The sequence below is a fragment of the Eriocheir sinensis genome, chromosome 51 (assembly GCF_024679095.1).
Source record: "Eriocheir sinensis breed Jianghai 21 chromosome 51, ASM2467909v1, whole genome shotgun sequence".
NCBI classification, from domain to species: domain Eukaryota; kingdom Metazoa; phylum Arthropoda; class Malacostraca; order Decapoda; family Varunidae; genus Eriocheir; species Eriocheir sinensis.
This window is the reverse complement of record NC_066559.1, coordinates 3,548,847-3,571,459: the sequence shown is the minus strand read 5'-3', so window position 1 is coordinate 3,571,459 and position 22,613 is coordinate 3,548,847. Positions and strand designations below refer to the sequence as shown.

General features: G+C 42.9%; 1 protein-coding gene and 2 long non-coding RNA genes across 13 annotated transcripts in view; 1 reads left to right on the top strand and 2 right to left on the bottom strand.

The window, feature by feature from the left end:
• Positions 1-12,322, top strand: part of LOC126982554 (aquaporin AQPAn.G-like) — a 47,501-nt gene extending 35,179 nt beyond the window's left edge. The window contains exons 5-6 of one of the 2 annotated variants that reach the window (XM_050834703.1): positions 3,420-3,552; positions 10,459-10,608. In XM_050834703.1, the coding sequence (XP_050690660.1) occupies positions 3,420-3,551 (132 nt within the window). In that variant the 3' untranslated portion in view covers position 3,552; positions 10,459-10,608. Of the gene's footprint in view, positions 1-3,419; positions 3,553-10,458 lie in introns of both variants that reach the window. The other variant, XM_050834702.1, reaches the window with a different exon arrangement.
• Positions 3,559-10,452, bottom strand: LOC126982556 (uncharacterized). Of its 10 annotated transcripts, XR_007735247.1 has the most exons (4): positions 4,556-10,452; positions 4,448-4,501; positions 4,097-4,393; positions 3,559-3,988 (listed from the first exon to the last, which is right to left on the bottom strand). It is a non-coding gene; the product is annotated as an uncharacterized LOC126982556 (long non-coding RNA). The 10 variants fall into 10 exon arrangements; XR_007735238.1 differs by having other exon boundaries at positions 4,448-10,452; XR_007735244.1 differs by having other exon boundaries at positions 4,124-4,393; positions 4,448-10,452.
• LOC126982555 (uncharacterized) lies at positions 12,281-19,298 on the bottom strand. The gene is made up of 2 exons (XR_007735237.1): positions 14,007-19,298; positions 12,281-13,949 (listed from the first exon to the last, which is right to left on the bottom strand). It is a non-coding gene; the product is annotated as an uncharacterized LOC126982555 (long non-coding RNA).
• Between the last annotated feature and the right edge of the window lie 3,315 nt (positions 19,299-22,613).

Sequence of the window (22,613 nt, the reverse complement as noted above, 5' to 3'; positions counted from 1 at the left end):
GGCAGCACATAAGAGAAAAGAGGTACCACCAGGATTACAAGAGGTTGGTGTTCCTCGTGTCCCTTGACTTAAGGCCGCAGCAGTCCTCCAGGTGAGGCCACAGGTTCTGAGACTCCTGCTTGCCATCACTCTCCTTAGTACGGCGGCCGCCTCGCCCATTGCAACTCCTCGACGGGGCAAATATCCTCTGGCGGGACAAAACCGTCTCATTTCTTCGCTGTGCTGATTAGTGGTTATCGAACTAGCGGAATCGTGCCCAACACCACATCTTACATTCCTTATCATCCTCCTGTTATCAGCCCTACTATCCCAGATTTGATAGGGTCGCTGTTCTTGCCTTCTTTATCTTCAACTCTTGTCAGGCTAACCCAGCAACTCCCCTCGCCCTGCTGACCCTCTCCCCTCCTCTATAAAGTCACCCGGCTGACCTATTTGCTTTAACTTTCCTCCTCTCACTTGTCTCTTGGTTACTTTATTTTCACATTTTCACCATAATTTCCCTTCCCTTCCTTCGTTCAGGCCCACAAGTTCTTTGATCCTCTAAGCTAACTCGTGATCGATTCAGCTTTCAACGTTCATCAGGAAAAAAGAATATAAATAAAACTGTCTTGTTAACACTTTATCGCATCTCTCTCTCTCTCTCTCTCTCTCTCTCTCTCTCTCTCTCTCTCTCTCGACGTTTAGCTACTTGGCATCAAAAGAATACTCGGTTGGCAGACTTGCTGGTTGTTGACACTCCGTTGAGAGAGCGAGAGCGAGACAGAGAGAGAGAGAGAGAGAGAGAGAGAGAGAGAGAGAGAGAGAGAGAGAGAGAGAGAGAGAGAGAGAGAGAGAGAGAGAGAGAGAGAGGAGAGACAAACCGACACAGAAACAAACAAAGACGTAAACAAACAAGGCAAACGGAGAGAAATAGAGAAAGAAACAAATAGATAGACAAACAGACACAAACACAAAACAAACAAATAAATACAGACAAACAAACAGACAAACGTACGTACGAACTGACCACTCGTTCCTTATCTCTCTCCGTCAAAATTTATCAGCGAACATTTGCTCCTTTTTTATCCTCTCTCTCTCTCTCTCTCTCTCTCTCTCTCTCCACACTGGTGACATTGTGGGAGGCAGTGCTTTAAGATAGGCGATCTCAACACAGAGATCGTCTTTCGCCTGAAGACAATTTCACTGTTCCTTTGTTCTATGTATACCGTAGTATCTTGATGCTTAAATAAAAGAGAGAGAGAGAGAGAGAGAGAGAGAGAGAGAGAGAGAGAGAGAGAGAGAGAGAGAGAGAGAGAAGATATAAAAGGAAAAATGTTCGCTGATAAATTTTGACGGAGAGAGATAAGGAACACAAGGGCCTTAGATGTTAGTTCGTACGTACGTTTGTCTGTATATATTTGTTTGTTTATGTGTTTGTTTCAGTCTGTTTGTGTCTGTTTGTCTATCCATTTGTTTCTTTCTCTATTTCTTTCCGTTTGTTTTGTTTGTTTACGTCACTGTTTTTGTGTAGTGTCTGTGTTTTGCTTTGTCTTTGTTTGTTTATATCGGTTTGTTTGTCTGTCTGTTTTTCTGTCTTTTTCCATCTTTGTTTCTGTTTCTTTCTATCTGTCTGTCTGTCTATTTGTTTCCGTCTGTTTCTGTGTCTCCTTGGCTGTTGGTCTGTTTCTGTCTGTGCTTGCTTGTTTGAATCGTCTGTTTGTTTGTCTGTTTGTCTGTGTTTATTTGTTTGTGTATGAGTGTTTGTTTGTTTCATTCTCTCTATCTATCTATCTTTTCCCTCTCCATTTTTCCCTCTCTCCCTTTTTCCCTCTTTCTTTTCCTTCTTTCGTTTTCTCTCTTTTTTCCTCTTTCTATTTCCGTCTTTCGTTTTCCTTCTTTCGTTTTCTCTCTTTTTTCCTCTTTCTGTTTTCCTCTTTCTTTTCCCTCTTCATTTCCTCTCCTTCCTTTCCTTCTTTCTTTTTCCTTCCTTCTGTTTTCCTCTTTCTTTTCCCTCGTCATTTCCTCTTTTTTTTCCCTTTTTTGTTTTCCTCCTTTCTTTTTCCTCTTTCTTCACTTCCCATCCTCTCTCTCTCTCTCTCTCTCTCTCTCTCTCTCTCTCTCTCTCTCTCTGACAACAGCATTCAACTTATTATAACGAACAAACATTATTTTTCCCGCTCTTTCATCTATGGCGCTCATTTGATAAACAAACAACAAAAAATAACAACTCACTCATTCCTATTTATACACTTTTCTCTTGCAAGCACACAAACCTATAATTACTGTGTGACTGACTATCTGAGCTATGAATATGAATGGCGTTGTATCATGTGCATGGACGTAATATATTCATCATGCATGGGCGAATGACAGGGCATGGATGAAACTATGCGTGGAGGTAAGCAATGAGTATGTTGAACGCTCGAAGATTTATTACCGGTGTCTGTAAATGCATGTGTACAGTGATAATATGAGGGTTCTTGTGTTGTGAGTGAGGAGGGATGGACGGCGGGTATTCATTCCGAGAGAGAGAGAGTAAGGAAGGAAATAAGAAAGGAATGAAGTAAAGGAAAAAGAATGGACGAGTGAGTGAGTGATGGATGGAAAGTGAGTAAATGAATGAATGAATGAATGAATGAAGAAAGGAAGGAAGGCATATGCACGCAATTACTCCCTGGATTAAAGAGTGAGAAATACTGAGACAAGGATAGAAGGAAGGAAGGAAGGAAGAAATGAATGAATGAATGAATGAATGAAGGAAGGAAAGGAGTAATGAAGGAAAAAACGAAGGAAGGAAGGAAGGAAAGAAAGGAGGGAGGAAGGAAGGAAAAAAGGAAGAAATAATGGAATGAATGAATTAATGAATGATGGATGGATAGATGGATGGAAAGGATTATATGCGTCACTGACTATATGGGGAAACCCTGAGAAGGTAAACTGTGGTAACCCGGATGTCACACCTACCCTGTGGCGCGGGATGACAAGCTCTAACCCACCGCAAGCTCAATGGCCAACGAGACAGAAATGAGCACTGAGGCCACGCGCAGCTTAGCCTATGCCCTTAATTAAACCTTAACTTTGCTAAATGCAGTGTGACAAATGAGCAGCAAAAATTACATGCATGAAAGTTATATTAAAAAGCTCATATATGTAGAAAATGTGTGTGTGTGTGTGTGTGTGTGTGTGTGTGTGTAAGGCAATGGTATGTAGGTGTCGTGTATACAGAGATGTGTGGCATGTATGGTGCACAATAGCTGTGTCGCAATGTTTGGGTGTCAAGTCAGCGACATTGTTCTCGCTGCCTGCACACCCAAACAGCCTGACCTCACTTAAACATTGTGACAACGATGAGCAACGTGTGTGTGTGTGTGTGTGTGTGTGTGTGTGTGTGCCAAGCAGCAGGAACGGGCGTGGAGGCGTGACGCGGCGGGTCCTTGCAGGTGTACTGGGCGGGCCCCATCCTGGGCGGCATAGCGGCGGCGCTGATCTACAACTACGTCTTCAAGGCCCCCAAGTCCAACAGCTACGACATGGAGATGGACGCCTACGGGAAGCAGACCTCGCAGCCCTAAGGTAGAGACGGCTAGGGAAACAGACACGACACCCACCTCATGGCTGCAAACATTTACTCATTATTATATGTAGACTGATGTTGTTGGGCCTACTGCAGTGTAAGAAAGGTTTTACTATAAAGGGACCTTAGGTAGAGACGGCTTAGGGCAGCGGTCGGCAACCTGCGGCTCTTTCAAGAGACCTGTGCGGCTCCTGCCACCTACTTAAAAACGTCCAAAGTATCGTAGAAAAATAAGAGCATACGTTCCTCGGGACGCACACTAATTTGAGTAACCTCGGGACGCACACTAATTTGAGTAACCTCGGGACGCACACTAATTTGAGTAACCTCGGGACGCACACTAATTTGAGTAACCTCGGGACGCACACTAATTTGAGTAACCTCGGGACGCACACTAATTTGAGTAACCTCGGGACGCACACTAATTTGAGTAACCTCGGGAAGCACACTAATTTGAGTAACCTCGGGACGCACACTAATTTGAGTAACCTCGGGACGCACACTAATTTGAGTAACCTCGGGAAGCACACTAATTTGAGTAACCTCGGGACGCACACTAATTTGAGTAACCTCGGGACGCACACTAATTTGAGTAACCTTGGGACGCACACTAATTTGAATAACCTCGGGACGCACACTAATTTGAGTAACCTCGGGACGCACACTAATTTGAGTAACCTCGGGACGCACACTAATTTGAGTAACCTCGGGACGCACACTAATTTGAGTAACCTCGGGACGCACACTAATTTGAGTAACCTCGGGACGCACACTAATTTGAGTAACCTCGGGACGCACACTAATTTGAGTAACCTCGGGACGCACACTAATTTGAGTAACCTCGGGACGCACACTAATTTTAGTAACATCGCTACTCACACTAATTTGAGTAACCTCGGGACGCACACTAATTTGAGTAACCTCGGGACGCACACTAATTTGAGTAACCTTGGGACGCACACTAATTTGAGTAACCTCGGGACGCACACTAATTTGAATAACCTCGGGACGCACACTAATTTAACTAACAGTTCTAAATAACTAAGTAAATACATATAGCATTATGTAAGTGACAGCACTGATAAGTCTGCTATAGCTAAGTCATAGTTAATTTCTAAGTTCCTAAAAGAGTGCATGACTTAATATTACTTGAGAGTGTAGGGGCCCTCGTCTCTAGTCCGCCACAGGCCCCGAGGGAAAGCAAACCCTGACCATAGTAATCAGCTTGCCCGGCGCTCCACACCTTGCCTCTTAGTTAAGTGTTTGATGGCAGTGTATTCATGTGTTCTGACCATCAAGGCTCAAAATGAGATCCATGGCGACAGATTAAAATGCGGAAGGGAGGGGAGGACATACCCAAATATACAATAGATTACCATTCGTTTAAGCCATTTTCTTTGATCTTACATTTCAGTCGTTAAGGAAGGCTGACTAAAGTATATTTCCGTCCAACCTTAAGTGCGTGATTGTACATGCAGGGAGTTATTCAGAGAGGAACTAACAATAATTTTTGTTCCTCATCGTCTTAAAATATCTTCAAATTTTGTCTGTTTCCAAATAGATGATGCAAAATTCCTGTCTATGTTACTTAGCATCATTTTTTTTTTATCTATATTGCTATGTGTGCCCTTCTCTGCTTTTTCTAGACCTTTTTGAGAAGCTTTTGTGATACACTGATTGGGCATCGATCATTTCAAGAAGGGTGGCGGTTTATTGCGCTACTCCTATAATTACCACAAGCTGTATATACCACTATAATTCTCTTTATGATTTATTTCCGTGGGATGGGTTTGCACTGTCTGTCCTAACAATGCTTAGTCCACTACTCTAAAGTGTTTCGCTCCCGTTTGTCATTTGTTACTCCCCAAACTGATACTTATTAATCATATCCTTGTGCTTTTTTTCATCTTCAGACCTACTTTCAGACTTACTCCGAGAATATGTACGATGCTGGTAAGGGTATGGGGCTATAGTGGGTAGGAATAGTGGAATGGGGAGTATGGTGTGTGAGTGAGCTGTGGGTACTAACGAGGTGTCGGTGAGGGTATGGGATGGAGCAAGGAAAGCATGTGGTCGAGGATGTGGTTTCTCTTTGTCACGAATGAATTGAAAGCACCAGACCCCCTCACCCCCTCCCACCCCCACCCCTCCACACACACCTGCTGTACCTGTGACCCTCATTGCACAGGTAACAGCAGGTGGTAGGCTCTTATCTTCGACATGCTAATATTGCGACCCCGTCCCTCCTGCACCCTCCCCACGAAAAGACTAAAGGAGGTTTTGTAACAGAAAAAATCACCCAGACCCCGCAATTCCCCTCCCCCCCCCCCAAAAAAAAAAAGACTTAAGGAGATAATAAGAGAGAGAAATATGACTTCCAGAATTTCGATTGCCGCACCCACGCCACATTTTCCACACACAATCCACCACTAACCTGACCCTTCTCGTTCCACATACCTGGTGTTCATTAGGTGACACGCACGAACCCAAGGATATTATTAAATTTACAACTCGTCCATTACTAATTAAACACTTCCTTTCCTCTCCTTTCTTTTATTTCTCTCTCTCTGTCTCTCTTCTCTCTCTCTCTCTCTCTCTCTCTCTCTCTCTCTCTCTCTCTCTCTCTCTTACATCCCTTTCACCTCCTCTCCTCTCTCTCTTTCTCTCTTTTCCCATTATTTTCCTTTCCTCTGCTCTCCTTATCTCACATCTCTTTCTTTTCCTTTCCTCTCTCTTCTCCCTTCTCACCTTCTTCTCCTCTTTTTTTTTTCTACTTCACCTATTTTTATTTTCCTCCTCCTCCCCTTCTTTCTCTCCTTTTGTGTTCACCAGCCCTCTCTTTATTCCCCTTTTCCTTCTTTCCTTTTTTTCCAATCCTCTTCTCTAATTTCTTACCTCGCATTATTTCACCATTCCTCACTTCTCAGCTCTTCTAGTCTCCTCTGCCTCTTCTCTTCCTCTCTCTTCTCTCTTTTAACTTCGTCTTTTCTTCTTTTCCTCCTCCTCTTCATCTCCTACAGTTCTAGTTTTCTCCTCTCTCATCTTGTATCTCGTTACCTCATCACTTTATCACTTCTAAGCACCTCTCGTCTCCTCTCCCTTCTCCCCTCACCTCTCCCTTCCCCCTCCTCCTCCTCCTCCTCCTTCCCCTTCACTCCATCTTCAGATAAGAGTGATGGCAATGACTGACAGACCTACTAACCACTTTTAACGCCTCGTCGCCTGACTGAATGACGCTGAATCGGTTGACACTCTTGTTCACGCACCACGACAGGCATATCAGCATTCCCTCCCTCCCTCCCTCCTTCCCTCAACCCTCCCTCACCTCACGATACCGCCATGCATGCAGGTGACAGGCAGGTGACTTGATGACGTGGCTTCAAATAATTCATCACGACACACACCTGGATATACCTGTGAGACTCTTGATAATTGCCCTCCGTTATCTGTTTATTATTATTTTTTCTTTACAGGCATGCTTTGAACCCTTCCCCCTGCACCCCCTCCCTCCCTCCCCCACACCTGCACGTCAGAATAATTATAAGTGACGGCCTGAGGGAGTTTGTTGCTTGTCAGAGGAATAATAGATAGCGCGTTTTTTTTTTTTTTGTAATGAGATGTTGTGGGATTTGATTAGTATCGATAATTAAGTGAGAAGAAAGATTAGGAGGAGAAAGAGGAGCAGACGGAAGAGGAAGAGGAGGAAGAGAAGGAATAGGAAGAGGAGAAGGTGGAGAAGAAAAAGAAGGATGATGATGAAGAGGAGGACGAAGAGTAGACGGAGACGAAGACCGAGACTAGGCGGGGATGGAGGAGAAAGAGAAGGAACTGGAGGAATATGAAAAGGAATAAGTGAAGGACGAGGAAGAGGAAGAGTTTTAAAAGAGGCGGGACAGTTGAGGTGAAGGTGGAGAGACGAAGCTACGCATATATAGTCGCGGAAGAAGAAAGCAAAGTGGATAAAATACAAAAGAAAACAAAAATATGGCAGAACGAACCTGAAAATAATACGACTCAACAGAACAGAAAAAAAAGTAAAAAACGCAACTGAGAATAAGAAAGATTGAATAGATGAAAGGAGATGAATGAGATATGACAGAACAGAAGACAATAGAAAATAAGAATACACGAACGAAGGAAAGGAACAGATTAAAACAATATGATACACAAGAGGAATGACTAGCTAATATAAGTGAGTAGTGGGATATAACAAATACAATAATATACAATAAAATGCAATCCAAAACAGAACAATACAGTGAAGGCTATTAGTGCTAGAGCTGAAAAATGCCGTTAGTTATATTTCGAAGCTGTCATTTACATACCATAAAAGTGGAGCATAAAGTGGCTGTTACACTGGGCAAACTTTCCGTGGATCTTCAGTCAAACCACGATTTTTGGTAGCGTGGTTCTCATTTGTTTCTTGTTATTGCTGATGATGACGATGGTGAGTAATACCGTCGTCCTTCAAATAACTCTACCGTAGCTTTGGAAGATCGTGGACACGTCAGAAAACCACGGAAATATGAGAACCACGCCAGCGGAAATCGTGGTTTGACTGAAGATCCACGGAAAGTTTGTCCAGTGTAATAGCCCTTTAAGGAACTCAGCACTATTGAAAAAACTCGTGCATTTAACCTGAAGGCTGCTTGTTCCCCGTTGGCACATGGACGGAGCGTGTATTGTTTCAAGCCGTGTCGTTTGAGGTGCTGAGGGCAAAGGTTTCCTGCTCCATTTGGCCGTAAAAGGATATAGTCCAAATCAAGCGTTTTGCAATGTCTTCACGGGAGTTTTGTTGTTCCTCTAATGTGACGGTTAAAAAAGTGACACCGGAATAGAAGTGGAAATGGCAACGACCTCGAGTTTAGTCATTAAATAAATAATAGAATGAGTGTTGGTTATAGACTAGGAAGTTATGCGGCACACTTACTGAGGGGAAATCCACACACACGCCGGAGCTAGACGAATCTGACGCACACTATATGACCGGGCGGCATATTTCTGAAGTGTCCGCTTGATTGGCACCTGAACCGTGGGTGACGTGCTGGCCATAGCTCACCCACTAACCATTTTCTTCTCTTCCAGTTATTCTCAGTTATATCCCGGCAGAAGGTCACGATACCATACGTCTAATTAAGCCTAAACTAACCTAACTTCATTCGGGCCGGGCGCTGAACAAAGTGTGCGGTGGGGATGTCTTTTCTGTAAGGATTACTTTCGTTCTATCACGGAGTCGCATATTTTTTTTTTTCATCTGACTCAGGACTTTCACCATCAGAATAAGTATGGACGCGGTTCTAGTGGAGTTTTTTTCTTACACTTAAAAGAGAAAAGAAGCAGTAAGCGGCTGTCTTTCATACTTAAATGCCATCATAAGACATTCGAAGTCTGTCTACAGTCATGCAAAAAAAGAAGAAAAAAAAGGGAATAAAAGAAAAGGCGTCTGTCATTCGGCTATACCACTGCTGCTAAAGAAGAAAAGAAAATTAGCACGATCATACCACAAGGAAAAACGCAACAACTTTAGAATAGTATACCGTATGGTCATGCCAGAGAAAGGTCATTCATACCATCACACGAAAAACAAAAGATGAAAGTACACAGAGCAGTGAAAGTAAAGTCTGGGAGAGAGAAAAAGGCAACAACTGACGCCTGATATTGTTAAAGGCTTTCAAGATGATGCGGCGAAAGAGGAGGAGAGACGAGAACTAGATCGCCGGAACACGTCACGATCTATTTAAAAGAAGAATGTCAGACAGGTCAAGTTGTTCTGCTGCGTGCTGGTGAAGGAAAAGATGAAGGAGACGAGGGGGTGGCTACTTTAAATGCGAAGCGGGAGGGTGTGGGAGGTTGATGGTCACAGAAATTGGGAGAGGAAGGAGTAGGGAGGAAAACAACAGCAGATGGATGGCAGGGGATAGCAGGAGCAAGTCAAGTTGTTCTGCTGGTGAAGGGAAATATAAAGAAGAGAAAGGGGAGTTACTCTGAATGCGGGGCGGAAGGGTGCATGCGTAGTACTAATGGGAGGTTGATGGTCACAGAAATTGGGAGAGGAAGGAGCAGGGAGGAAAACAGCAGCAGATGGATGGAAAGGGATAGCAGGAGTAGGTCAAGTTGTTCTGCTGGTGAAGGGAATTTTTTTTTCAGTACGGAACGCAAACGAAAAAAAGTAGCAAAAAAAAAAAAGATTAAAAAACGAACTCACGGTCCAGTTAAGACGCACAGTGAAGCCAAAGTAGATCAGGTTATGTTAGGTTGTTCTGTGCAGGTCAGTTCTGAAACCCTAAGAAGAAAAGGTAGGAAATAGATTAAAAAATAAACTTACGGTCCAATAAAAGACGTAGAATGAAGTCAAATTAGATCATGTTATGTTAGATTACTCTTTGTTGTCAGTCCCCACGCCTTAAAAAGAAAACCAAAGAAACAGATAAAAAAATACTCACTGCCCAATCAAATACGTAGAGTGAAGCCAAATTAGATTAAGATATTTTAAATTATTCCGTACAGGTTAGTTCTCACGTCTATATAAATGCAAAGGGAAGAAGGTTATTTCTTTCACCGGGTAACAGACATTAATATCTTCCATTTCACTGAGTCACTGTTCAATAAAGTCAAAAGTCAGGTTGGGTCAGGCTACTTCGTGGTGAAAAGTCCCCGGAAAGGTAGCTACGTTATACCGCAAGCAAATAAAACTGGAAAACCGCAGAACCTTTCCCTTTCATTAAATTCCACCTGCAAAAGTCAAGGGTCAGGTCAGGTTAGGTCAGATCACGTAGGATCACACCACTCTAGGCAAACCCGTTCCTGACACGTGAAGAATGCAGGTCAAGTCAAAACGTTACTCGTCTGGGAACGCTATTTTAACTTTCCTTTTCACCGAGCTCACCTGTAATCGTCTCCCACAGGTGTACTGGGTGGGACCGATAGCTGGAGGTGTGGCGGGAGCGTATGTCTACCAGTTCCTCGCCTCTCCAGTCTCCCTAACATGCGTGAAGGGAGAGGGAGGGGAGGAGGAAGGAGAGGGAACGGAGAGTCAAATCCAGGAGACAAGATATGAAGCAGAAATCAACGTTGCGGAGGAAAAGGAGAGACTGACAGCGTATGAAGATGACGACCACAACCCCAGCCAGCCACCCCTACAACCTTCAGCAACACCAACACCACCACTACCATCGCGCATCCTCCACTACGCAGGACCACCTCAACGCCCTGCTACCATCACCACCACCACTACCACCGCACAACCATGACAATAGTTAATACAACAACAAGTATAACTACCACAGCTACACCACCACATCAACAGCCACAAACATCACCACAAACAATAACGAAGACTACTATCGCCACCTCTACCACTACGTCAACACCACCAACAACAGCACCACATCAACAACACAACAACAACAACAACAACAACAACAACAACAATAGTCTTCCCCCTTCTCCACATTACGCCAACTTAGACAAACACTTCACGTACAAACTATTAAGTCTGTCTGTATTGTCTGTTACATATTCATCTGCTTATTTAATCGTCTGTCTATTAAAACAAAAAAAACAAAAAAATCCTGCCTGTGTCTATTTCTTCTAAGTAAACACTCTCTACTATACTAGAACTAATACAACTCTACTGCTGCTTTTTCAGACCTAAATGCACAGTAATTATTATATAGTCTGGTACTTTTTTTTCGTTTTTTTCGTAATTTACATTTTCCTCAGAATTTAGCAACGTACTATAACCTCACTTCATCCCCGGGCGACTTATGGCTTCCTTCCCTCCTGAATCATTACTGTTTATTACGTTATGCATCTTCCTTACGTCTAATCGTCCTCATCTTCTCATTTCATAAAGCTTGAACGAAACATCATCCCTCTCTACCATTCTGTTCGTCAGGCTGGTCTATCGATATTTCTCGTTTGTTGTTTGTTGTTGAGTAAAACATTTTCTGGCATACTAATTCAGGCCTAACAAACTATCTGTCTATCTTTTTATTAATCTACTTACTACCAACCTACTTTCGTTTTTATGTCCATTTTTTTTTTATAGATGTATGTCTGTTTTTCTACATCTGTATCTATCTATCTGTTTCCCTCTTTATTCTCTCTTTTTAACCACCCATCCATCCATCCGTCTGTCCACCCATCCATTCATCCGTCTCTCAGGAAGTCACTAACACCCTCAAGACATCAGAGTAACGAAACAAATCATCACTAGAAAAAAAACTTGCTTGCTACTCTGGTTAATTCTTTTTTCCACCCCACGCTTTCTCCCACTCGCCAGAACCACCCAGACGCACGAACACAAAAGTCTTGACACGCAGCCACTCAGCAAGACACTCGGTCAGGCACTCGGTCAGCCACTCAGCAAGACACTCGGTCAGGCACTCGGTCAGGCACTCAGCCAGTCACTCGGTCAGGCACTCGGTCAGGCAGTCATTCCCCGGCCAGTCACTCCTTCAGCCCCACCCCACGTCAGTTACATGTTCAGACAAGCAAAACAAACAACATAAAAAAAGTAAAGATATTAAAAGCGTGCCTATAAAGAGTTATCTCGTATTCGTAAAAAAAGTAGACAGACAGACTAACACACACACACACACACACACACACACACAAATCAATATATAGACGCATAATATATTTTTTCTCTCCCATAATTGTAATAAACTATCTAGATAATTTGCGATCTAATAGGAGAGAGAGAGAGAGAGAGAGAGAGAGAGAGAGAGAGAGAGAGAGAGAGAGAGAGAGAGAGAGAGAGAGAGAGAGAGAGAGAGAGAGAGAGAGAGAGAGAGAGTATAGACATGAAAATATACAATTATACAAAATATATATTAATTGCTTCCATTTATTATGTTACAGCCATAATTATATAGTAAGACTGAGTGAATGTGTGTGTGTGTGTGTGTGTGTGTGTGTGTGTGTGTGTTTTATAAGTGTAAGTTTCTGTGTAGTTTAGTGCATTCATTTAAATTTCGCTTATCATGTGAAATTGGTCGCCTTTCTTTTTATATTCTTTCCTGTTTTACTTATTGGTAGCCTACTGTCCAAACCAAAAAGATCACACCACTTTTTCCTAAATGTCTCGTTCGTTGCCAAAAAGAAGAGTCCAGGAAGTGAATGCATGATGACGGTGGTGGTTTGCAGAACTTTACTAATATCATCATTATTTCTATGTCTATATTTACCGCTATTAGTACTATTATTAGCACCATCGTTGTTATTAATGTTCATTTAGCCGTGTAAGTTCATTTTAAGTTCACCAGCCAAAGCGCCAAACCTCTCCTAATGTTAAATATACCGAAGTTCGTGTGCCAAGCTTCTCTTAAAAGGATGATCGCTACCAAGGACTTTTTTGAATTAGGCTGTGCGGCTAACTGTGCAAGGGGAGAGTATCAAGGCATCTCTCCATCAGAAATTAACCTCTCTTCTGGCTTCTCTTCTCTTTCATAGGAGCAGTGCTTAGAAGGCTTTTTCCCTTTCTTTGTTCTGGTTGTTTTTGCCTGTTAGCCGCTGCCTTTGCTGTAAAAATATGTTCTCTCCATTCTCGTCACAAGCTGGAGTCTATAGTTAAGAGATTTGGCCTCTACAATGCCTTAAAAACGTAGTAGTTCTCCTTTTCGATATTATCTTCATGTTGAGAATTAAAGAATAGACTAAACTGTGTATCATTATATATTATTAAATTATGTATCACTTGGTTTTGAGAACAAAGGTTTCTGTAAGTATAAAGCGGCAGAAAAAAACGAGAAAGAGAAAGAAAAAAAAAAGAAAAAATGCGTCATCCTTTTTAGAGAGCATGTGAAAACTTCTGTTGCATTAAGTATAGTATATAATATTCTTTCGTCTTCAAGTCTATTTTCTCGTGAGTCACTGGAGACCACTGAATCTTAAGCACGTGATATGATAAATGTTCCGTTCGGCATCTGTAGCAATCCACTCGCTAGCCGTTCTGCGCTGAGACGGACGATATAGCTTTTATTTCTTATGTCTTCATTTATACTTTCTCATGAACCACTTGAGTGTCCTAAATAACCTAAAAGACACGCACGCACCATGTTCTTTCCTCTTCGGCATCTTAGTAACACAACATGGCATTCGCGTTTCGTTTGAGTCGCGGAGTTTTATTTCCTTATTATAGAGTTAACTTTCTTTTGAACATCTTCTGTATACTAATAAAGGCAACGCACGTGTAATGTTCTCTTCAGTTTGTTCGGGATTTTAGTAACAAGAATTGCCAGCCGCTTATACAGTTGGAACCCGCTTATACAGTTGGAACCCGCTTATATAGTTGGAACCCGCTTATACAGTTGGAACCCGCTTATATAGTTGGAACCCGCTTATACAGTTGGAACCCGCTTATATAGTTGGAACCCGCTTATACAGTTGGAACCTGCTTATACAGTTGGAACCCGCTTATACAGTTGGAACCCGCTTATATAGTTAGAACCCGCTTATACAGTTGGAACCCGCTTATACAGTTGGAACCCGCTTATACAGTTGGAACCCGCTTATACAGTTGGAACCCGCTTATACAGTTGGAACGAGTTTAATGTCATTCACAAACGCTTCCGCATCTCACGTCAACTATATCCAAAGGTCCAAAAGGAGATCAGTCGGGTTCTAACGAGTTTTTTTTTAAGTTCATGCTACAGAAGAAGAGTTCAACTACCACCAGGGTTATAAAACTATCCAGAGAAATGTTCAAAATTCCCACGAAAGCTTTGTCAAATGTTTGCTTGGGCGCCGAAATGTTTAAGAACGTCCCCCAGCCTCCTCTCACGACCTCATCTCCTTATCGACACTCAATAAGCCCCTCCAGTGCACTAGAAACAATGGACGCCTAATGTTCTGTTTCCTACGTCATTTTAGTACTAAGAATTGACACCCGCTTTTCTTGCACTGCCGTGGTGAGTGGACGCCTGCTCCCACGACCTCATCTCTTCAACGATACTCCTTTATTGACCCACCATGAGTACTAGAAGCAATGCACGTGTTACATTCTGTTCTCCTCAGCATTCTAATAAGCATAACCAGCAGCTATTAGTCATGTGAGTCATCGTGAGGGAGTGAGCGGACGGATACTAAAACAATATACGTGTAATGTTCTTTTCTCTCCGGTGTCTTCATAAAAATAACTGGCGGTCGTGCGAGAGTCGTGGACAGACGGATGGAGACTCGCACTCTCCCACGCCCTTCCGATGATGGCTCGTCAGGTCGTTACGCTGACTCTCCGCTCACTCCCGATGCCACTGTGCTCACTCACGCCGCACCGCAGATCTTGGCCAAGCTTGTGCCTTTCTTTGCCTTTCGCTGGATGCAACAATAAACGTCTTCGAAATGTCTGTTGTGTTTGATTGTCTTTCGTTTAATTCATTTGTTGTTCTTTTGTCTCTGTTTTCCTTTCAGAGGAATTTGATCCCCAATGTTGAGATTTATACTTTGTCTAAGGCAGGGTTCATAGAAAAAGCTCAGGAAAGATGTAGGTAATTATGACATCGTTCTTAATTTCCAACCGGTTAATTTCCATCCCAGTGAGATCATTCCGCAGTCAGTTAGTATCCAAGTCAGTTCATTTCCCGTTCAGCTCATCCCTTGGTCACTCCATTTCTAAGTCAGTTAAATTAGCAGACATTTATTTTCCCAGTCAGTTAGTTTTTCAAGCACATCAGTAGCCAATAATATTTTCCCGTGCGTACTAAAAAGAAGCAAGGGATATATTTGCCGAACCTCTGGCTAACATTTTCAGAAAGTCTTTCGACACCTGAGTAGTACCGACAATGGCCAATGGTACAGAGATCAGCACAGCGGTCAGGCGCATCTATAGCGTATCCCCTCGGCTTAAAAATATGTTGTACCGGCATTCAAGGAGGGGTTAACTCAGTTCTATCAAAATACTGGCCGTTAGTGTGCCAGTGGTAGCGAGGAAAATGTTGATCTTTCATAGCAAAAAACATTCGTGACCATTTCGGTAAACATAGTTAATATTATGATTCATGGCCTCCAACACTCTGAGCAAGTCGTTTGTTACGAAGTGGCAGATAGCAACGAAAACTATTTTATTATATACCGCGAATCTAGTTACGGTGTCCCTCAAGGATCAGCTTTAGGGCCATTATTGTTTATCATTTACATTAATCTATCCCTGTCATGCCAGCTGCGGAAGTGCCTCAGGGGTGCGTAACAATGACAATGCGTGTGGGCTTTGATTCCCGACCCAGCAATCTCCGCACCACTGCCAGAACAGACTGAAAACTGGCTGAAAAGTGGCAGGTTCATTTCCAGAAGTGTTAGTAGCAAGAGCTCGAAAGTTCTCCTTTAATCATTTTTGGCACTGGGTAGGCCCATCACGACTAAACGGTTCAGTTTTGGTTCCTTTATTACATTAATAAAAATTCCTCGAATCAGTAGGAAAGAATAACCAATATTTTTCGAGGGCTTAGTGTTTTAGACTCTAACCATACAGATAAAAAATTAAGATGTTTGCTTTGTATTTTTTGGAAAGAGGTAGAATGAGCGGTGAAATACAATAAAAAAATTAATGGGTTCGAAGAATTAAGTGATGATAAAATATTCATATTAAACGGGGATTATGACCCCGTAGCAATGGGTATAAATTAGATAAATCCTAGTCCTGTCAGGAGAGGCAAAAAACTGGTTGACAAAGTAGTGGACGAGTGGAACAAAATAAGCAAATGCTGTATAGTTGATTCAAATGCGGTATAAATTTTTAAATGGGGGTTATGATATTTACAAAAAAAATGGCAAATGGTAAATAACGAGGACTCAGAAGGTACACTGTATAAGTCGACCGCCTTTTGTAGTTTACTATTATATCTCTGTGGATCCTTGTGCCCACACTCTCACAGCAGATTTGTTTCTATTATGTTCGGCCCCGAGCCTTGAGGCATAGCTGCAGGGTCATAGAGCTGGACCATATACCCATGCACGGCCTTGATCATACCCGCCTTCACCTCCTTCCCCCCCTCCCTCCCCCAACGCTACCGGTTCTCCTCACACCCCCAACCCGCCACTTCCTGCTTCACACCCCAGCCCGCCACTTGCTCCTTCCAACTCCGGCCCTTCACTTCCTCCTCCTCCCCCAGCCTGCCCCTGCACCCCCTCCCCCCCACGTGAACCAATGGCGCAGGAGACACTTATTTCATCAATCTCTTTCTCACAGACTTTCCCTCAATCTCCTCGCCGCCGCAGCATTGCACAAAGTGTCTATGTGGTGGCCAGCCTCGATGCTTGCGCCGTCTCGTCTTTTCCTCTCGGCCTGCGGATTTCTGTCGCTGATAAGTCGTGTGGCGGGTAGTTTCTATCTAATGAGTGTGTTCTCGTCTATGATCATTTGTTACGGGCCAGGGAAAACTACCTGGTGATATTCTTCGCCCACCGTTACATCTGTAAAAGTCAGCGTTGTTGATACTTCGCAAAAAAATATTGGAATGATTAACGCTTCAATAGTTTCGTTGCTTCTCATTTTTTTTTTTTGTAAAGTTTTGGTGATCGGAAGTTAAAAGACAATTTCTTTTTATTATTGTTGTATCTCAGTTATTAGAGAAAAGACAAAGTTTGGAGACATTTTAATTACTTGTTATTATTATTATTATTATTATTATTATTATTATTATTATTATTATTAGACGAAACAGGTAGAGGGGAAGGAGTGCGAACACTACACGCCGCCTGTTCAGCATCCCCCAAACACCCGAGACGCTAAAAAAGAGAAAATTAAAGGGCAAGCGGCGAGATAGGAAAAAAGGACGAGAGAATACAGATTACAGAAATGGAGGGACAGAGGGGCAGGGTTAAGAAATTACCAGATCATATCCCGCGTCGCATTGTTAACAGACGGACAACGAAAGTAATAAAGGTACATAGTAATAAAGGTAAAGTTAGGGCAACACGCTATAGCTGCGCGTTGCCTCGGTGCTCATCTCTGTCGCACTGACCTTTAAGCCTGTGGTGGGTAAGGACTCATCACCCCGGGACACAGGGTCAGCGTGACATCCGGGTTACCACAGTTTACCTTCCCCAGGTTTCCCCAGGTACGTACACATTTATCGACCAGCCTGAAAGGGAGGATGGAAAGCTGGGTAGGCTGCGCGCCGACTGCCCGCTCGGGATTCGAACCCGGGCCCGCGGATTCGTAGCTAATCACGCTAACCACTGCACCATGGAGTGACAGACAAGAAATTGTAGTCAGTACAGGTAGAGTCATATGTCGGAGCAGGGCGAAGCATACTATAACAGAGAGAGGAGGAGAACGTTGAGAAAGCCGTTTGTCATGTATACAGTGGACTAATAATGGTTTAAGATGATAATGATGATAATGACGATGATGATGATGATAATGACGATGATGATGGTGATAATGACGATGATCTACAACACCTGACTTGACAAGGAGGTGGATGACAGCTGGAGTTGCCTTTAGCAAACAAATATACACATTCGTGCATTTACGTCCGATGTTTACACAGGTGGAGGTGCGACTCAAATAACAACGATTTTACCGAGTTTTCCTGCTTCCTGTTCCGCGGCGGCCGAGCCAGAGGCGGCAACACAAACACGAGGAGGCACGCCGAACGCCGCTCCACCAACACCCGGCGAGCGTCGAGACAAACAATGGACAGTCTGGTTCTCGAGGTGACCTGACGCTGCCGCTACTTATGCGATGGGGCGAGGCGCAGCTGGACAGAATTGAGGGCAAGAGGCTGGTACCGTACAAGATGCCAAGAGTGAAACATTTGTCTGGCTGCGTTACCTGTTAAGTGGACCAGCCAGACCATGCTGATGTCTGGTTATGCCACAATCAAGATCGCCAATGTAAATGATACTGATAGTGACGTGAGTTCAACCAAATTTTTTGTCGTGCACTGGACTCTCCGCATCATTGAGCCACGCCATGATCCATCTCAAAACTTTACCCTCCATCCCATTGACCATTAGCTCACTTCAAAGCCTTTGCTGAGACACCCTGTCGAATGCTTAACTAAAAGCAAGACATATAATGTCATAAATTTAGTCTCAAACTGCAACTTCGTACACAGTTCTGTAAAACGACAGAAGATTACTAAAACAATATTCACTTAGACAATATGAATCATATTATGTTTCGCTAGATGGTCAATAATGCTCTCTAAGTGATGTAATGACTAAAGGAGTCGTGAGATGGCAATGAAAAATGCTGATGGACTGCGGATGGAAACACTCTCCGAGACAGGCCGGAGGGGAAACATTTTGTATAACTCACCACAGCCGATGACGACGCGAGGCGACGCTCACTTCACGCTGCCTTGAACAGAAAGGAATGACTGAACTTAATGTTCCCAATCAGTGAATCATAGCACATCCACACTCACATGCACACACACACAAAATAATGTAGAATTCTATTGGAACTGACAAATCATTACCTACTTACACGGTATTTTTATTTTTATTAATTTCGTTGTAAATAGACAATGCAAATAGTCCGGAAAAAGAAGTGTACTGCACCATGGCAAGAACACAGCCACACAGCTGGGGAGGCGGTGGCCGGGTGGTTAGCGTACGGACGTCGTGACCCCAAGGACCTAGGTTCAAGTCCCACCGATGCACACGGACAATTTCCAACCATACCCGAGCGGCGGAAGATTACCCACATGCTGCCCAGACCTTCAGTCAACCCTAAGTTCAGCGGCAAAAGAAGAGAGGAGAGGAGAGGAGAGGAGAGGAGAGGAGAGGAAAGAGAAGAGAAATAGGAAGGGAAGAGAGAAGGGAAGTATGGGGAGGAGGAAAGGAAAGGATGAGAAGGGAAGGGAAGGGAAGGGAAAGGGAGGGAAGGGAAGGGAAAGGAAGGGAAGGGAAGAAAAGCCAGATAAGAAAAATGAAGAGAGAGAGAGAGAGAGAGAGAGAGAGAGAGAGAGAGAGAGAGAGAGAGAGAGAGAGAGAGAGAGAGAGAGAGAGAGAGAGAGAGAGAGAGAGAGAGAGAGAGAGAGAGAGAGAGAGAGAGAGAGAGAGAGAGAGAGAGAGAGAGAGAGAGAGAGAGAGAGAGAGAGAGAGAGAGAGAAACCAAGTGGTCAAGTGGAATTACATGTTACGAAAAAAATATATTGATGTGTCATTTCACACACACACACACACACACACACACACACACACACACACACACACACAAGGTTTAGTGGTGTAACGGTTGCCACACTCGACTGACAATCCAAAGGTCCGTAGATTCGAATCCTGAGACAGAGACAGTGCGAGGTTGGTGTTGATATTCCTATTTTTCAACAACCTTGTTCACCCAGCAAAGATAAATGGCCTCCAAATACAGGTGGGATGCATATGAGAACACAGGTAAAATACTGATGAATTAAAATAGGTAAAAAATAAACACTACCACGCATTACATATATATTAGTAGTTTTATTAACGAGGAAAGACACTACTTTTTCACGCCCTTGTAAGTCACCTCCCCTTCTCCTAAACCCTCCCAGTAACCTACCACTCTTCCCTCCTCCCCTTCCAGCACACACCGCCCTCCCTTGCTCTTCCCTTTCAATGATTTTTTTCTCACAATGTAAAACAAGTAGACTTAAGGCTTTAACACGGACGGAAGTATCACCTTTGTAAGTGTTAGTGAGCAAGGTAGTTTGGGCCTTGTTGCATTCAGGTAAAGGAATGAATGAATGAATGAGGGAAGGAAGGAAGGAAGGCAGGGAGGGAGGAATGAATGAATGAATGAATGAATGAAGGAAAGGAAGGAAAGCAGGATGGGATGAATGAATGAATGAATGAATGAATGAAAGCAGGAATGGAGGAATGAATGAATGAATGAATGAATGAAGGATAGGAATCATGACCCTTGCTGTGAGACTGAACTGGATAAGGTAAAGAGGAATAGAGACAGGGGTGGCACTAAAGCAAATTGCGTGCGTGCGTGCGTGTGTGTGTGTGTGTGTGTGTGTGTGTGTGTGTGTGTGTGTGTGTGTGTGTGTGTGTTGAGTGCTGGTCTTCGCTGTAGAAAGTATAAACTGTGTATTTCCTTAAGTTCACACGCACACACAACCCTTCCTCCTCCTCCCCCTACCCCCAATACCACCCCCATGCCCCCCCCCTCCCTGTCCCCCCCTCCTCCTCCTCCCTCTGCCGATCCCACTCCTTGCCGCCCCCCTCCCTGCCGCCCCCCTTCCTGCCCCCACAAAACCTTTAAAAAAACTATCATGATTTACGAAACGAATTAGCCCGTGTCTTAACGACGCTCCCATTCACCCTCTCCCACTCCTCCTTCTCCTCCTCCCCTCCTCCCCTTCCTCCCTCTCCCCTTCTCTCCCTCTCAGTTCCATCATCTCGACACACCCTCTTTCCCTTTGCTCACACCCCCTTCACTCTCCCACCCTTTCCCTTACCCTCTACGCCATATTCCCACCCCCTATAACACACACACACACAGAGACCCCCCCCTCCCCACCCCTCACCCCTACACACACACGTCAATGGATTAGCAAGCAAAGAATACATACATGGCCATTGTTCTTTATATCGACTTAACACGCGGAAAGACATTCATTTCGTTTCATAATAAATATCTACTGACAGTCTTTGTGTTGGAAGTAATGGTCAGTACGAAAATCTATAGTTAGTAGTTAATGTGCAATAGTCATTTTTTTTTTTCTACAGCAAAGGAGACAGCTCAAGGGCACAAAAAAAGGAAACAATAATAAAAAAAAAGCCCGCTACTCGCTGCTCCTAAAAAGAATCCAAGGAGGTGGCCGAAAGAGGGGTCAATTTCGGGAGGAGAGTTTTTTTTCTTTCTTATATTCTCAGACATCCAAGTAGTGTGTTGTACCTATTCCTAAGTCGTAAATATACACACACAAATAAGTGAACGAGGAAGCAAGCAAGCAAACAAACAAACAAACACAGACGTAAATGCTACAAGACACACACAACTGAGACCTTGCGTTTTCTCGAAGTAATATTCTACGTCCAGTCTTCGGCGTCTGTATCGTGGGAGCAAATACGAGTGTTTGTATTGTGAGTCTACGTTATAGTGGGTGTTGAGTCCTCGAGCCTCCCAACGCCACCTCTCTTATTATCGCCTTCCACGAACACGAAGAACATACGGAAGGAGAAAACAAACACGATACACTAAATTTGCGTGTCTGAGAAAACAAGAGAAAAAACGAAGAGCATAAGTAAGAGAAATGTAGCTACTCTAACTTTCAATATCAAGAAAAAGAAAAAAGGAAGGTCAGTGTGAATAAGGAGACAAAATGAAAGACAGAGAAAAAAAATGAAATAATCAAAATATGCATGTATGAGAAAAACAGGAAAGACGAAGAACAGGAAAGAGAAATATACAATAAACCTTCACATCTAGAAAAAAGAAACGAAAAATCAATAGTAAAATAAATAAATAAATCGGAAAAAAAGAAAATGAAAACACACTAAATACACTAAACTTGCATGTCTGTGAAAATAAGAGAAAAAAACGATGAAAATAAAGAAATATATATTGACTGAAGTTCTATATTTAGGCAAAAGAAAATAAAGATCTGAATGAAAAGAAAAAGGATAAATAAAACCAAGGACATAAGGAAGAAAAAAATACATTAAATTTACCCTTGAGAAAATATTATAAAAGGAGCATAAAAGAGAGAAATGTGGACTAGACTTCCATATAAATTAGGAAAAAATAGAAGACAGATTAATAAGAAAAAGCAGAGATGAATAAAAGGAGAGGCATAACAGATGTACTTCATATATACGAAAATTGGATGTCTGGAAGAAAAGAAAAAAAAAAGAATTGTACACTAAAGGCTTAACAGATGTACTTCATAAATACGAAAATTGAGTGTCTGAAAAAAAGAGAAATGTACACTAAAGACATAACAGATGTACGTCATATATATTAAATTTGCATGTCTGATAAAAGGAAAAAAAATTAAAGAAATGTACAGAAAAGGCATAACAGATGTACTTCATATATACGAAATTTGCATGTCAGGAAAATAAAAGAAAAAATAAAGAGAAATATACACTAAATATCCATAGCTAGGCAAAAAAC